This window comes from Pristiophorus japonicus, chromosome 12 (assembly GCF_044704955.1).
Source record: "Pristiophorus japonicus isolate sPriJap1 chromosome 12, sPriJap1.hap1, whole genome shotgun sequence".
In the NCBI taxonomy this organism is placed as follows: Eukaryota; Metazoa; Chordata; class Chondrichthyes; family Pristiophoridae; genus Pristiophorus; species Pristiophorus japonicus.
The window spans coordinates 77,957,825-77,974,147 of record NC_091988.1 but is presented as its reverse complement, the minus strand read 5'-3'; the positions used below and the strand labels follow the sequence as shown (position 1 = coordinate 77,974,147).

General features: G+C 48.3%; 1 protein-coding gene across 2 annotated transcripts in view; it reads right to left on the bottom strand.

Moving 5' to 3' along the window:
- The window catches only part of LOC139277349 (plexin-A1-like), a 633,908-nt gene that overhangs the window by 83,503 nt on the left and 534,082 nt on the right, over positions 1–16,323 (bottom strand). For both annotated transcript variants that reach the window (XM_070895706.1, XM_070895705.1), the window contains exons 17-19: positions 10,930–11,023; positions 7,958–8,197; positions 7,013–7,156 (exon numbers count right to left, since the gene is read on the bottom strand). In XM_070895706.1, coding sequence (XP_070751807.1) covers positions 7,013–7,156; positions 7,958–8,197; positions 10,930–11,023 — 478 coding nt within the window. The remainder of the gene's footprint in view (positions 1–7,012; positions 7,157–7,957; positions 8,198–10,929; positions 11,024–16,323) is intronic.

Below are 16,323 nucleotides of genomic sequence, written 5' to 3'. Positions count from 1 at the left end.
CTGTATTCTCTGGGACATAGAAGCTTAAGGGGAGATTTGATTGAGGCTTTTAAGATTAGGATGAGGCTGCAGTTAATTCTTAGTGAATCAAAGCGGTTTCTTTGTGCCAAGAACAACTTGAATATGTTTTTTATATGTTCAGAGAAGGTTCACGAGGTTGATTCCTACACTCATTGGAGTTTAGAAGAATGAGGGGTGATCTTATTGAAACACACAAGCTTCTGAGGGTGCTTGACAGGGTAGATGCAGAGAGAATTTTCTTACTCATGGGGGAATCTAGAACTAAGGGGCAAAGTTTCAGAATAAGGGGTCGCCCAATTAAGACAGAGATGAGGAGGAATTTCTCCTCTGAGAGGGTCGTGAATCTTTGGAATTCTCTACCCCAGAGAGCTGTGGAGGCTGTGTCATTGAATATTTTTAAAGGTGGAGAGAGACAGATTTTTGAACAAAAGGTGAGTCAAGGGTTATGGGAAGCGGGCGGGGAAGTGGAGCCGAGTCCATGATCAGATCAGCCATGATCTTATTGAATGGTGGAGCAGGCTCGAGGAGCCAAATGGCCGACTCCTGCTCCTATTTCTTATTTTCTTATGTTCTCGGGAGTGTCAGCCTAGATTTTGTGCTCAGGTTTGGGGCTTAAACTCCCTGCCTTCTGACTCGGAGGCGAGAGTACTGGCCGGAGGCCAAGGCCGGACGTAGTCTGATCACGAGATAGTCTGATCGCGTGATAGTCTGATCGCGTGAACTATGCAACTTGGAATGCAAGAGAATAGAATGCCGAAAATGAGAGAAGAGTTGGAAATGTTGGAAATACACGGGTCAGCCAGCATCCGGAGAGCAGGCTAACCTTTCATACAATCATAGAATGATACAGCACGGGAGGAGGCCATTCAGCCCATCGGGCCTGTGCCGGCTCTGTGAAAGAGCTGTCCGATTAGTCCCACTCCCCTGCTCTTTTGCTCTTTCCCCGTAACCCAGCAACATTTTTATCCTTGGAAGTATTTATCCAATTCTGTTTTGAAAGTTACTATTGAATCTGCTTCCACCGCCCTTTCAGGCAGCACGTTCCAGATGATAATCACTCGCTGTGTTTCTGGTGTGTTCTGATATCGACAGACCTGCCGAGTATTTCCAGTTTTTGAGAATGAACCTTTCTAGACTCAGAAATAATTGGGGAAATAAAGCAGCATTGTTATCCAATTCATATGTTAGGAGTCGACATTCAAAAACTGGACCATCGAATCCAAAACCGATGGGTACAAACCAAAGTTCCCTTGAAGGTGTCTGGACCTCCAGGGCAGCTGGCTCACCGGCTTGTAAATGCAAAAACAGCACGTGCGCGATCTTTCAATGGATCTCCCAAATCAATTAGGGTCCACGTTGGTACTAACCTTATTCCACTAACCTTATTCCGCATCCTGCTCACAAACACACACCCCCCCAAACACGCACACCACAATCTCTCTCTCTCTCTCTCTCTCTCTCACACAGACACACAGCCTTTCATACACACCCACATGCACACACACTCTCACACGCACATACAATCAACAGAAAATGTCTTCTTTCGACACTTATTTTACTGCACGAGTCCCTTACCCCAAGCCTTGGCTAGGAAGAATTAAAAGTGACGCACTGACATGGTTTCCCAGGCCTGACTGGCCAGCACCATCAAGCTGTGCTGTTGTGTGCGTAATGACCAGTCACAAGTTCAGGAGCCCAATCCCAGGGAGGCCACTTGCAGTCAGTAACTTGGCTTCAGCTGAGCGAGCTTTGTCACTTTGCCTTGTTGAGATGTCAAGTGGTTCCATTTTGAGTGAAGGAAAACAGCATCTATCTCACTCGGCTTTGAGCGCGCACCTCTTGGGCCTGCTCTCACAGAAGTTACTGTGTCAGCCAGTGGCTCAGTGGGCAGCACACTTGCCTCAGAGTCAGAAGGTTGTGGGTTCAAGTCCCACTCCAAGGACTCGAGCACAAAATCCAGGCTGACCCTCCAGTGCAGTGCTGAGGGAGCGCTGCGCTGTCGGAGGTGCCGTCTTTCGGATGAGACGATAAACTGAGGCCCCGTCTGGCCTCTCAGGTGGACGAAAAAAATCCCATGGCACTATTTTGCAGAGGAGTTCTCCCCAGTGTCCTGGCCAATATTTATCCCTCAACCAACATAACAAAAAAAGAGAGATTATCTGGTCATAATCACATTGCTATTTGTGGGAGCTTGCTGTGCGCAAACTGACTGCTGCGTTTCCCACATTACAACAATAACTTCACTTCAAAAAGTATTTCATTGGCTGTGAAGCGTCCTGCGGGTGTGAACGGGGCTATATAAATGCCAGTTCTTTCTTTAAGTTACACATTCCGTGATTGCGACTTGAAGATCATCCGGGCTCGGCCATGAGTTCAAATTCCGCTCATGGATGTCCTTCAGCTCCCCTGAAGACTCAGTTGGTAAATACACTGAGCTTGCAGGAAACTCCCAACAATCCCCATTCTTGGGATGTGGGCATCGCTGGCGAGGCCAGCATCTATTGCCCATCCTGAGTTGCGCCAGTGATATTTGATGCAAACGAGTCTCTCGCTAACACATTTCAGAGGGCAGTTAAGAGTCAATCACGTTGGCGTTGGACTGGAGTCACATATAGGCCTGGACCTGGTAAGGACATCAGAGTTCCTTCCCTAAAGGACATTAGTGAGCCAGTTGGGTTTTTACTGCAATTCGACAAGCTTCATGGTCACTTTTACTGACGCCAGATTTTTTTTTAAATGCCAGTCTCAAACTGCCCTGGTGGGATTGGAAGTCACATTCTCCAGTCCAGTACCTGTTACTGATCGTTGTCACGTTACCGCTGCTGGGAAGCGTGTTCCCTTGAGAACAGATTTATGCTTGCCTGTTAGCCACGTTCACATTGCCCGGCAACTCTGTAGGCTCTATTTCCCACTCACAGGTTTGTAGAGCTGTTGAAAGTGTATGGTGTGGCCCCCCCCCCTTTAACCAGGGGACACTTGATTCACTGATTGCAACAAAATAGTTGTAGAGCTGTTGACTGGGCCTGGCCAAGGTGGCCATTAACCGGTCCAGGCAGCGGACGGTCGAGGGGGTCGTTCAGCCTGACTGCCTGCCTCTCTTCCGCGGCTACGTTCGCGCCAGGGTGTCCCTGGAGATGGAGCACGCAGTGTCCACCGGTACGCTCACGGCCTTCCGCGAGAGGCGGGCGCCGGAGGGACTGGAGTGCATCATCACTCCTGGCAACCAAATTTTAATTTGATTTAACTTTCAGTTAAAGTTTTATTTGGAAATTTGAGAGCTCTAGTGCCCTTGATTTAAAGCTATGCTCCAAATAGTTGTAGGGCCTTTGCACTGTGAGTGGCTTAGTCAGTCACGTGATGTTCAGAAGGCTCAATAAAACCCCAGCCATCTGGGTTGGGGGATCCACGATGAGGCAGGTGCTTGTGAGCCTGGTGGATGAACTGGTAACGTGTAGTGTGATTGTTAAACCTTTGCTATTAAGAACTCATTGGTTTATCAGCAATGTGTTGCTATGAGTACTTAAGCAAAGAACTCATGAAGCAAGTACATTCCACCCCCCCCACCCGCCACCCTACCCCTTCCATGAGCGACAACTGTACAGACAAGGATTGGGAGGGTAGCTGGCCCCTGTCGCAAGAGTCTTTCTTCAACAAACAATGGGATAAACTAAGGACTGGAGGTCTTTCCCTTGCTCTGGACTCCATCGAGCCATTTGGCCAAGGACCGAGACTGAATTACTCATCATGCGCCCATGGGCGATACAGCAGCAGAGAGGAGATCTTGCATTGGTCAAAAGTTGTTTCCATCAGGACATTTTTCTTTAAATGCCTTCCATTCTTCATTCGAACCCTGACAAGAAACTCTTGCCTTCCCTAATTACAAAATAATGGATGTGCTCCTCAATTTTAGCGGGCATATTAATCTGAAGGACAAGATAGATATCTTACTCGCTGCTAAAATATCGCCAGGCTCGATTATTACTGTTCCATTAGCTTCCGCCACTGTGTTACAGACTCACTGCCTCATCCTTCACTCCTGTGTAACTGTCGAGAATCACTTCATGACACAGTAAGTGGCAGCGAACTCTCCGCAGTGAAAGGCACCAACTCGCTGACAGCCCTCACCATGATGGATTCCTCAATCAAGCTGGTCAACGCTCAACTGAGCTTAACTATACAAGAGATAAAGAAAAGAACGTGCATTTATATAGCACCTTTCACCACCTCAGGGCATCACAAAGAGCTTTACAGCCAATGAAGTACCTTTTAAAGCGTAGCCACTGTTGTCATGTCGGAAACGCGGCAGCTAATTAACACACGGCAAGCTCCCACAAACAGCAGTGTGAAAATGATCAGATCATCTGGTTTCGTGATGTTGGTTGAGGCATTAAAAACTTGAGCACAAAAATCTAGGCTGACACTCTAAGTACAGTGCTGAGGGAGGTGCCGTCTTTCGGATGAGACGTTCAAGCGAGACCCTCTCAGGTGGACGTAAAAGATTCTATTACGCAGAAGAGCAGGGAATTCCCCCCGGTGGCCTGGGGCCAATAGTTATCCCTCAGCCAACATTATTAAAACAGATTATCTGGTCAGCATCACTTTGGTGTTTGTGGGAGCTTGCTGTGCACAAATCGCTTGCCGCATTTCCTACATTATTAGTGACTACACTTCAAAAAAAAAAGTACTTCATTGGCTGTAAAGTGCTTTAGGACATCCAGTGGTCCAGAAAGTCCTTCTTTTCTCTTTGTACTTCCCTCCCACACCATCTGCTAATCCTGTACTTTAGGGGGCACTAAGTTCAACCTCCCATGACAGAAAAAACTCAAAACTGTTCTGAGTTATCACTCCATAATCCTCAGTCCCACTCCATCAATCATTTTCCTACTATTGTTAATTTGCTCCGTTTTCCCCTCAGGACTGAAGATGACCTGTCTCACAGATGGCAGGGCGGAAAATCGGCTCCCATCGTTCTCGGACCACCTGCGTTCTGTGCCAGCCTGCCACCTTAACAACCCCCTAGAGTACTGCGTGCAGTTCTGGTCACCATGTTTCAGGAAGGATGTGATTGCACCAGAGAGGGTACAGAGGAGATTTACGAGGATGTTGCCTGCACTGGAGAACTTTAGTTATGAGGAAAGATTGGATAGGCTGGGGTTGCTTTCTTTGGAACAGAGGAGGCTGAGGGGAGACCTTATTGAGGTGTATAAAATTATGAGGGGTCTAGATAGGGTGGATACCCACATTGCAACAGTGACTACATTTCAAAAGTACTTCATTGGCTGTAAAGCGCTTTGAGACGTCCGGTGGGCGTGAACATCGTGATATAAATGCAAGTCTTTCTTTCTTTTGAAATTTCTAGGATTCTTTACAAGTTCCCACCTGAAACCCAGAGCAACTGCACATGAAGCAGAGCGGACTAGCAAGGCCTGAAGCCAGAGCAGGGAGCGCGAGGTAGACTGGGAATGGAATAAAAGGAACACTATCTCCGACTTACTATCAACCCAGAACACCACCTCCATCGAGAAAGCGAGTCAACATTTTCAAAAGAAAATGAGCAAAGCTTCATATCAACGTTCAGCGAGGATGCCACAAAGTCCTTTTCAATCTCCTAAACCCACTGACGGATTTCTGAGAGGCTTATTGTTGGCTTTTATTCATTTAAATCCATCCGAGGTATTACAGACTTGATGTAAGCGCGAGAGAGGCATAATACGAAGAAAAAATAATTCCAGAATGTAAAGTTAAGAAGCGAGTGAAAGAGGGGTGTTCCGTCCTACGAATCATTTCAAAATTCAATCTTCACGAGGGTATTGTAGCCCGACTTTTTTATCTTTTATTGGAAAGTAAAGCCGGATTGTCAGAGGGATTTCAGCGCAGTGCAATGGTGGGTGGGAGACATTTCCATGCACTGCGGGACTCTGAACACCCAGCACGATCAGCGAGTCTGTCCTTCCAAGTATGTCGAGTCTTTGCTTTTTAATCGTTCTGAGAGACGTGGGCGTCACTGGCATTTATTGCGCATTCCAAGTTGCCCTCGAGAAGATTGGAGATGGGCCTTCTTTTTGCACCGCTGCAGTCCCGTGTGGTGAAGGTGCTCCCACATAGTGGTGTTCAGGAGGGGGTTCCAGAATTTCAAACCAGTGACAATGAAGGAACGGCCGATATATGTCCCAAGTCGGGAAGGCATGTGTGAGAGACCGGGAGGGGAACTTGGGAGGTGGTGCTGTTCCCATGCACCCGCTACCCATGTCCTTCTAGCTGGTGGAGGTCACTGTTTTGGGAGATCACGCTGTGTAGACTAGGATGAAGCACCGGTGATTAGTCATGGCGAGCAATTTTAAAAGAAGAATTAAGTGTGTCACATAACACAGAAGTGCTTAAGGACTCACTCAACTCCACCAAAGCCATAGCTTCCACCTGTACATTCCCCAATCCTATCCTGAGACTCAATCACAAGAATCTAGGCTGACACTCCCACTGCAGTACTGAGGGAGTGCTGCACTGCTGGAGGTGCTGCCGTTCAGATGAGACGTTAAACCGAGGCCCCGTCTACACTCTCAGTTGGGTGTAAAAGATTCCACGGCCACTTATTTCGCAGAAGAGTAGGGGCATTATCCCCGGTGTCCTGTGGCCAATATTTATCCCTCAACAAACATCACTAAAAACTGATATTCTGGTCATCATCACATTGCTGCTTGTGGGAGCTTGTTGTGTGCAAATTGGCTGCCGCGTTTCCAATATCACAACAATGACTACACTCCAAATAGTACTGAATTGGCGGTAAAACACTTTGATGGCCCGAGGTCGTGAAAGGCGCTATATAAATGCAAGTTCATTTGGTTTTTCGTTCCTGGCTTCTCAGACGCTGGGCCACGACTGACACATTGCATCACAGGGGGAAACACAGACAGAAACAATTCTTTCAGAACAATGCCCGATGCACCCGTGACGGAGCGGAGGTCCCAGCGTGTTGCCACGTGCTCACACTCACCAAGACTTTATGCTCGCCAGTCAGGTTGGGCGGTTCGCATAGGAGCTGGGTCTCGGAGACAGTCAGTACGCACGGGTTCTCCCCGATCATCACCGTGTAGTTCAGCTTGGCGTTGCCTGGTGCGTTGGGAATCAAGTTCTTCCCCTGGAGGAAGAAGAGCGCAGCAAAGCCCAGTTAGACCTCCAGCCGAAGACAATTTTTCAAACAACCGAGGGCGGGGGGGGGGGCAGGGAAAACACAGGCGTTGGTGAAAGGTGGCACCTCGCCGCAATCAAACAGTCAAACAGCACAGGAGCTCGGTCAGTCAACGATGACACTCAGAGGGTTCCCTGCTGCCTCAGTGGATACATGCATCACGTGGTGTGATGCTGGGCCACAGACAGCAGGAAGGGCACAAGGTCAACCCTTGGCCTGTGTTGAGTTACCAGATTTCATCCCAGGGTTCGGTGCATTGTGAGGGGATCGATCATCAGCCAGGGCTCCCATTGCTCATCTGTCCAATTAGCCCTCTGGAATAGGCAGAGCTGGGATCGCCCCGCCCACACCCACCCCTCCACCCCGCCCTGGAATAGCTCAGTGATCTCCACTGCTCGAACTTGTACATGAGGAATACCTACGTGGGTGAGGTACCGACAAGCACTCTCCCCCCACTCCCCACGGGCAGACACACACTCAGTCGTTTACCAGCTGAACAAATCCAGTTTCAACATGAAACACAAGGAAACTAAAGAAATATAGACATAAATAGAACGAGGGGACTTTGAATTTGACCCGTGTGGAGACCTGGATCGCTCATATGCGGCTGCAATGCTCGCGAGTTAGACTGCCCCTCTCACCCTTGACACCACATGGTCTTTCCATTGTCATTGGGGGAAGGGGAGGGGGGTCAGGGGTCAGCTACGTGGGCTCCTCAGATGACAAGCCCCAGCTTCGTTCAGTCCTCACCTTCAGTATGACTGGGGAGCTGGGCTTCAGCTCCAGAGACCCAGACGGGCTGAGCAGCTCGAAGGTGGGGTCTGGGTAGTAAGCGAACCCCGTTCCGTTGACGACGAGCACTGACTGCACGTTGTCCATGATGAAGCCAATCTCGTCCGGCTGAGCTGCATTCTCCAACAAGCTCCGTCCACTGTTTGCGATGGATGGAGCCTTACACACCATGGCAGTATCGTTCAATACCTTGCATTCCTGTAGCGGGCACAAACACGCTGGTTAACAACGCCTTGCAGTGATACAGCACCTTTAGAGTAATGCACACATTTCTGGTTGCCATATCATAAAAAGGATAAGGAGGCACCGGAGAGGGTGCAGAGAAAATTTACAAATATGATACTAGAAATGTGAGGGTATACATATCAGCAAAGGATGAACAGGCTGGGTCTCTGTTCATAGAATTATAGAAATTTACAGCACGGAAGGAGTCCATTTCGGTCCATCGTGTCCGCGCCGGCCGACCAAGAGCTATCCAGCCTAATTCCACTTTCTAGCTCTTGGTCCATAGCCCTGTACGTTACAGCACTTCAAGTGCACATCCAAGTACTTTTTAAATGCAGTGAGGGTTTCTGTGTCGACCACCCTTTCAGGCAGTGACTTCCAGACCCCCACCATCCTCTGGGTGAAGAAATTTCCCCTCAAATTCCCTCTAAACCTCCCACCAATTACTTTAAACCTATGCCCATTGGTTGTTGACCCCTGTGCTTAGGGAAATAGGTCTTTCCTATCCACTCTGTCAAGGCCCCTAACCCTAACCCTTCTCTTGAAAAAAAAGCTGAGGGGTGACCTATTGGAGGTCTTGAAAATTATGAAAGGTTTCGATAGAGTGGATAGAGAGAGAATGTTTCCACTTGTGGGGAAGAGCATAACTAGAGGCTAACAATACAAGATAAGCCACCAGGAAATACAATAGGGAATTCAGGAGAAACTTCTTTACCCAGAGAGTGGGGAGAACATGAAACTCGCTGCCACAGGGAGAGGTTGAAGCAAATAGTATAGATGCATTTAAGGAGAGACTAGACAAGCATATGAGGGAGAAGGGAATAGAGGGTTATGCTGATAGAGTTAGTTGCGGAAAGACGGAAGAAGGCTCGAGTGGAACATAAACGCCGGCATGTACTGGTTGGGCCAAATGGCCTGTTTCTGTGCTGCATATCCTGTGCATATGTATGTAAAATAGTAAAACATCGAGATATTTCACAGGAGCATTATCAGACACAATTTGACATCAAGCCACAGAGATATTAAGGAATATAGGGACAGGAGCAAGCCATTCAGCCCCTCGAACCTGTTCCGCCATTCAATGAGATCATGGCTGATCTGTAACTCAACTCCATCCACCAACTTCGTTCCGTAACCCTCAATATCCTTGCTAACAAAAATCTGTCAATCTCAAGCTTTGAAATTTTTAATTGACCCCCGGCCTCAACAGCTTTTTAGGCAGGGGAAGAGTAAGGAAGGAAGCTAAGCTTGGTTGAACAAAAGCTTGGTTGAAGAGGTGGGATTTAAGGAGCGTCTTAAAGGAGAGAGAATTCCAGAGCTTAGACACAGGGTCAACATTCAAGTAATTTAGAAGCGGTCAGCGAACAGTGTATTTTAGAACGAGGGGGCATGATCTTAGAATAAAGGGCTGCCCATTTAAAACAGAGATGAAGAGAAATTTCTTCTCTGAGGGTTGAAAATCTGTGGAATTTGCTGCCTCAGAGCTGTAGAAGCTGGGACATTGAATAAATTTAAGACAGAAAAAGACAATTTCTTAAACGATAAGGGGATAAGGGGTTGTGGGGAGCGGGCGAGGAAGTGGAGCCGAGTCCATGATCAGATCAGCCATGACCTTATTGAATGGCGGAGCAGGCTTGAGGGACCATATGGCCTAATCCTGCTCCAATGTCTTCCGTTCTTATGTTCTGAATTTGTATTTACCGATCTTACAGGATGAATTACTTGAAACGTCAGCGAGCGTCCGAGAGCCAATCAGACAGCAACATTGCATAATAGCCAATCACTTTTTGGTGGTATTGGTGGGAGGAACATTGGGCAGGACAGCGGGAGATCTCCCTGCTCTTCCTCAGATAGCGGCAGGTGGGTCTTCCAGCACGCAACTCAACCATAAGTCCAGGAACACACGATCTTGTTTCAACACCCCATTCAAAATATGACCTCTCCAACCATGTCGCACGCACTCGCTCAGCAACGGCAGCCCGGATCTTGAGCCCTAAATTTGAGACTGCCACCTGCAACCTTCTGACCCAGAGGCAGCAGGCGAATATTAGTCCCAAACCTCAGTGATGGTACCCGGGTCTCTCCAGCTCCTGTGGGTCATCACTCCCGTTCGCAACACCGTAAAGTGGCATTTCCACTACAAGAACCAATGTGCCAAATATAGAAGCACCGTAAATGTTTAAGTCACTGATCCTTTCTCTATTGCCTGGATTATTGTTATTAAAAATATATTAATTTATATTTATTGGTTTATAAAGGATGGCAGACAGCCTGCGTTGCGTGGGTTTGAGGCACTGATAACTGATGTGCATGTATTTTCCCAGTAGGCTGTTAAGTGTTTAGAATGTGGAACTCGCTACCACAGGGAGCGGGTGAGACGAACAGCACAGATGCATTTAAGGGGTAGCCAGATATGCACACAAGGGAGAAAGGAATAGAAGGTTATGCTGATGGGGTTGAGATGAAGAGGGGTGGGAAGTGGCTCAAGTGGAACATTAACACCGGTACAGACCAGTTGGGCCGAATGGCCTGTTTCTGTGCTGTACATTCGATGTAATTCTCTGTACAGTACTGAGTAAAATCCACGTTGGCCGACGCAGATATTGGCCCACGTTCCTCGAATTCCAGGCCCCCAGTCAAACCTTCCATCTGCGTCTTAAGGCTCTTGGGATCGTGTGTTACTAAAATCAAGTTTGTATACTCACGTTCGTTGACTGTACACTGCCATATTTTGCTCGAATCTTAGGCTCCTGGATTGTGGCGAGGTTGGTACCTGTTACGATGTGTGGTGTCCCACCACTGCAGGTAGGGATGGAGGGAAAGAGAGAGAGAGAGGAGAGAGAGAAAAATAGCTAAATTAGCTCATGGATTTAAATTTTATTCAGCACTCCCACGCATGGAGGTCTGCATTTACCTCCACACACTCACCCACTCCCACCTAGTTTTCTCCACTTCTGTTCTGAAGGTAGACACTCCCGTGAGTCCTGCTTGCCCACCAGTACCTCATTCGAGGCCATTCCTCTCCGACGGACCATCACACTACCCTGCCTCAGTGGGTAGCACTCTCTGGTCCGAGTCAGAAGGCTGTGGGTTCAAGTCCCACTCCAGGGACGAGTGCAAAATTCAGGCCGCGGGAGCGCTGCACTGTCGGAGGTGCCGTCTTTCGGATGAGACGTTAAACTGAGGTGCGTTCTGCCATCTCAGGTGGATGTTAAAGATACCACAGCATTATTTGAAGAGCAAGGGAGTTCTCCCCGGTGTCCTGGGTCAATATTAATCCCTCAATCAAGAGGGAACGTTGGTAAAGAGGCGGAGAGGTTTAGGAACGGATTTCCAGAGCCGAGGGCCTCGGCAGCCGAAGGCACGGCCGCCAATGTTGGAGCGAAGAAAATCGGGGATGAGCAAGAGGGCAGAATTGGAGGAGCGCAGAGATCTTGGGGGGGGGGGTTGGTCGTAGGGCAGGAGGAGGTTACACAGATAGGGAGGGGGTGAGGCCATGGAGGGATGTGAAAACAAGGTTGAGAATTTTAACAGCGAGGCGTTACCCAGGATGAATTTCTATCCACACACTACACAGCAGGTTTGATGGGTGATGATGCCAGCACCATCATCATCATCATCATAGGCAGTCCCTCGAAATCGAGGAAGACAGTCGTTGTAGGAAAGGGTGGGTGGGGTGTCTGGTTTGCCGCACGCTCCTTCCGCTGCCTGCGCTTGTTTTCTGAGTGCTCTCGGCGACGAGACTCGAGGTGCTCAGCGCCCTCCCGGATGCTCTATCTTCACTGAGGGCGGTCTTTGGCCAGGGACTCCCAGGTGTCGGTGGGGATGTTGCATTTTATCAAGGAGGCTTTGAGGGCGTGCTTGAAATGTTTCCTTTGCCCACCTTGGGCTCGCTTGCTGTTTAGAAGTTCTGAGTAGAGCGCTTGCTTTGGGATTCTCGTGTCGGACATGCAAACAATGTGGTCCGCCCAATGGAGCTGGTCGAGTGTGGTCAGTGCTTCGATGTTGGGGATGTTGGCCTGGTCGAGAACACTGACAATGGCGCATCTGTCCTCCCAGGGAATTTGCAGGATCTTGCGGAGGCATCCCTGGTGGTATTTCTCCAACGATTTGAGGTGTCTACTGTATATGGTCCACGTCTTTGAGCCATACAGGAAGAGGGGCAAGGTGCTAGATTTGAGGGCCTGATCTTCGAAAACTCTCTTCCTCAGGTGACCAAAGGCTGCGCTGGTGCACTGGAGGCAGTGTTGAACCTCGCCGTCGACTGGCAGACACTGCCAGTTCCCACACCCGCCATCCCTGTGGCCCCTGGTGCAGTGCCAACTGCTGCCAACCTCTGGGCTAAACTGCAGATTCGAATCCCAGAATGGTACAGTGCAGAACGAGGCTATTCGGCCCATCGTGCCTGTGCCAGCTCTTTGAAAGAGCTATCCAATTAGTCGCACTTCCCCTACCCTTTCCCCATAGCCCCGCAATTCTTTTCCCCTTCAAGTAAAGATCCAATTCCTCTTTGAATGTTACTATTGAATCTGCTTCCACCGCCCTTTCAGGCAGCATGTTCCCGATCACAACTCGCTGCAGAATTTATTTTTTTTGCTCATGTCACCTCTGGTCCTTTTGCCAATTATCTTAAATCTGAAAAAAATTGGATCAGCCAAGAAATCCTTTCTCTGTCATTTTTCCCGTTTTTTTCTGCCATTTCATTTATATCTAAAGCAAGTGACGGCTGTCTTTGGGAACAGAATACTTTCCCAACTTTTCTCAGATTAAGATTTCCCACAGCAGGAGAAGCACAGTTGGTTGAACAGGAAAGCAGCTTATATCCTTACTCTACAAGGCATGTTAACCCCAAACCAGTGACAGCAACCCCTGTCGCAGCAGTGTTCGTATCCTCCAATCTCAAGCCCTCTGTGAGCAAGTCCCACACCATCCTAACTTGGAAATATATCGGCCGTTCCTTCATCGTCACTGGGTCAAAATCCTGGAACTCCCTCCCTAACAGCACTGTGGGAGTACCTTCACCACACGGACTGCAGCGGTTCAAGGCGGCGGCTCGTCACCACCTTCTCAAGGGCATTTAGGGATGGGCAATAAATGCCAGCCTTGCCAGTGATGCCCACATCCCAGAATGAGTAAAGCAAAAGATGAACTAATGGCGATTCTCCATGGAATGGGCGGGAAAAAGAAAGAAAGATTTGCATTTATAGAGCGCCTTTCACGGACGTCTCAAAGCGCTTTGCAGCCAATGAAGTACTTTTGAAGTCTAGTCACTGTTGTAATGTGGGAAAAGCGGCAGCCAATTTGCGCACAGCAAGCTCCCACAAGCAGCAATGAGATAATGACCAGATAATCTGTTTTATTATGTTATGTTGATTGAGGGATAAATATTGGCCCAGGACATTAGTTTAACATCTGTAGTGGGGAAAATGCTTGAAACTATCATTAAGGAAGAAATAGCGGGACATCTAGATAGGAATAGTGCAATCAAGCAGACGCAACATGGATTCATGAAGGGGAAATCATGTCTAACTAATTTACTGGAATTCTTTGAGGATATAACGAGCACGGTGGATAGAGGTGTACCGATGGATGTGGTGTATTTAGATTTCCAAAAGGCATTCGATAAGGTGCCACACAAAAGGTTACTGCAGAAGATAAAGGCATGCGGAGTCAGAGGAAATGTATTAGCATGGATTGAGAATTGGCTGGCTAACAGGAAGCAGAGAGTCGGGATAAATGGGTCCTTTTCGGGTTGGAAATCAGTGGTAAGTGGTGTGTCACAGGGATCGGTGCTGGGACCACAACTGTTTACCATATACATAGATGACCTGGAAGAGGGGACAGAGTGTAGTGTAACAAAATTTGCAGATGACACAAAGATTAGTGGGAAAGCGGGTTGTGTAGAGGACACAGAGAGGCTGCAAAGAGATTTAGATATGTTAAGCGAATGGGCTAAGGTTTGGCAGATGGAATACAATGTCGGAAAATGTGAGGTCATCCACCTTGGGAAAAAAAAACAGTAAAAGGGAATATTATTTGAATGGGGAGAAATTACAACATGCTGCGGTGCAGAGGGACCTGGGGGTCCTTGTGCATGAATCCCAAAAAGTTAGTTTGCAAGTGCAGCAGGTAATCAGGAAGGCGAATGGAATGTTGGCCTTCATTGCGAGAGGGATGGAGTACAGAAGCAGGGAGATCCTGCTGCAACTGTACAGGGTATTGGTGAGGCCGCACCTGGAGTACTGCGTGCAGTTTTGGTCACCTTACTTAAGGAAGGATATACTGGCTTTGGAGGGGGTACAGAGACGATTCACTAGGCTGATTCCGGAGATGAGGGGGTTACCTTATGATGATAGATTGAGTAGACTGGGTCTTTACTCGTTGGAGTTCAGAAGGATGAGGGGTGATCTTATAGAAACATTTAAAATAATGAAAGGGATAGACAAGATAGAGGCAGAGAGGTTGTTTCCACTGGTCGGGGAGACTAGAACTAGGGGACACAGCCTCAAAATACGGGGGGAGCCAATTTAAAACCGAGTTGAGAAGGAATTTCTTCTCCCAGAGGGTTGTGAATTTGTGGAATTCTCTGCCCAGGGAAGCAGTTGAGGCTAGCTCATTGAATGTATTCAAATCACAGATAGATAGATTTTTAACCAATAAGGGAATTAAGGGTTATGGGGAGCGGGCGGGTAAGTGGAGCTGAGTCCACGGCCAGATCAGCCATGATCTTGTTGAGTGGCGGAGCAGGCTCGAGGGGCTAGATGGCCTACTCCTGTTCCTAATTCTTATGTTCTTATGTTCTTATGACATCGAGGACAACTCCCCTGCTCTTCTTCGAAATAGTGCAGTGGGATCTTTTATGTCCACCTGAGGGGGCAGACGGGGCCTCGGTTTAATGTCTCCATCTGAAAGACGGCACCTCCGACAGTGCAGCGCTCCCTCAGCACTGCACTGGGAGTAACAGCCTAGATTTATGTGCTCAAGTTTCTAGAGTGGGACTTGAACCCACAACCTTCTGACTCGGAGGCGATTGTGCTACCACTGAGCTACAGAGAAGTCGCTGGTCATCCACATTTGGGAGTTTTCATGCCGTGGTACTGGCCAACCTGCAACCAAGCTCTTTGGGTCGAGGTAGGCGAGGGTGACCTGAAGGGTAGTGCGCACTCTATAAACGGAAACGGAAACAGAAACTCCAGCGGTGCAGAGTTCTGAGTTATTCGGTTAGAGGACTTTCGATATCAGAATCCCAACAGAATAGAAACTGCCAATTGGAGCTGAATTGTGGACCATTTTGTGTGATTGGTCAGTGCGCATGAGGAATTCATTTGAAATTGTCCCAAAGTTATTTTATATTACAAAGAATTACGTAGTATTTACAGCACAGAAACAGGCCTTTCAGCCCAGCTGGTCCGTGCCGGTGTTTATGCTCCACATGACCCCACCTCATCTCACCCTACCAGCATATTCCTTTCTCCCTCATATGTTTATCTAGCCTGACCTTGAATGCATCTGTGCTATTCGCTTCAACCACTCCGTGGTAGCGAATGGTCTGTTTTGGTGCCGTATATCCGGTATAATTGAATGTGGGAGGGGCTCGAGGGGCTGAATGTAACTCCTCCTGTTCCGGTGACTCTCGAGAGGTACCACGCAGAGGGAACCATCGGTGAGTGCGTGGGGCACTGGCAGTGGGGCATTGGATTACCCCAGCACTGTGGGGCGAACGGTTTGTTGGGCAGAATTATTGCACTTTGCCGGGCAGAATTATTGCACTTTGCCAAGCTGCTGACCTTCCACATTCTCACCGCACTCTGGGTGAGGAAATTCCTCCTGAATTCCCTGTTGGATTTATTGGCGACGATCTTATATTGATGGCCCCTAGTTTTGAAATGGAAAGCTATGCAGGGTTATGGGGAAAGAGCAGAGGGAGGGCCGGGGCAGACAATAATTCGAATAGCTCTTTCAAAGAGCCAGCACGCACACGATGGGCTGAACGGCCTCCTTTTCCATGCAGTGAGATTCCCAAGTTTGGAAAGAGAAGAGGCAACGAGAACTTCAAAAGTTGCAGACGTTTGAGAAAATGGGACATTTAAAACTTTTTT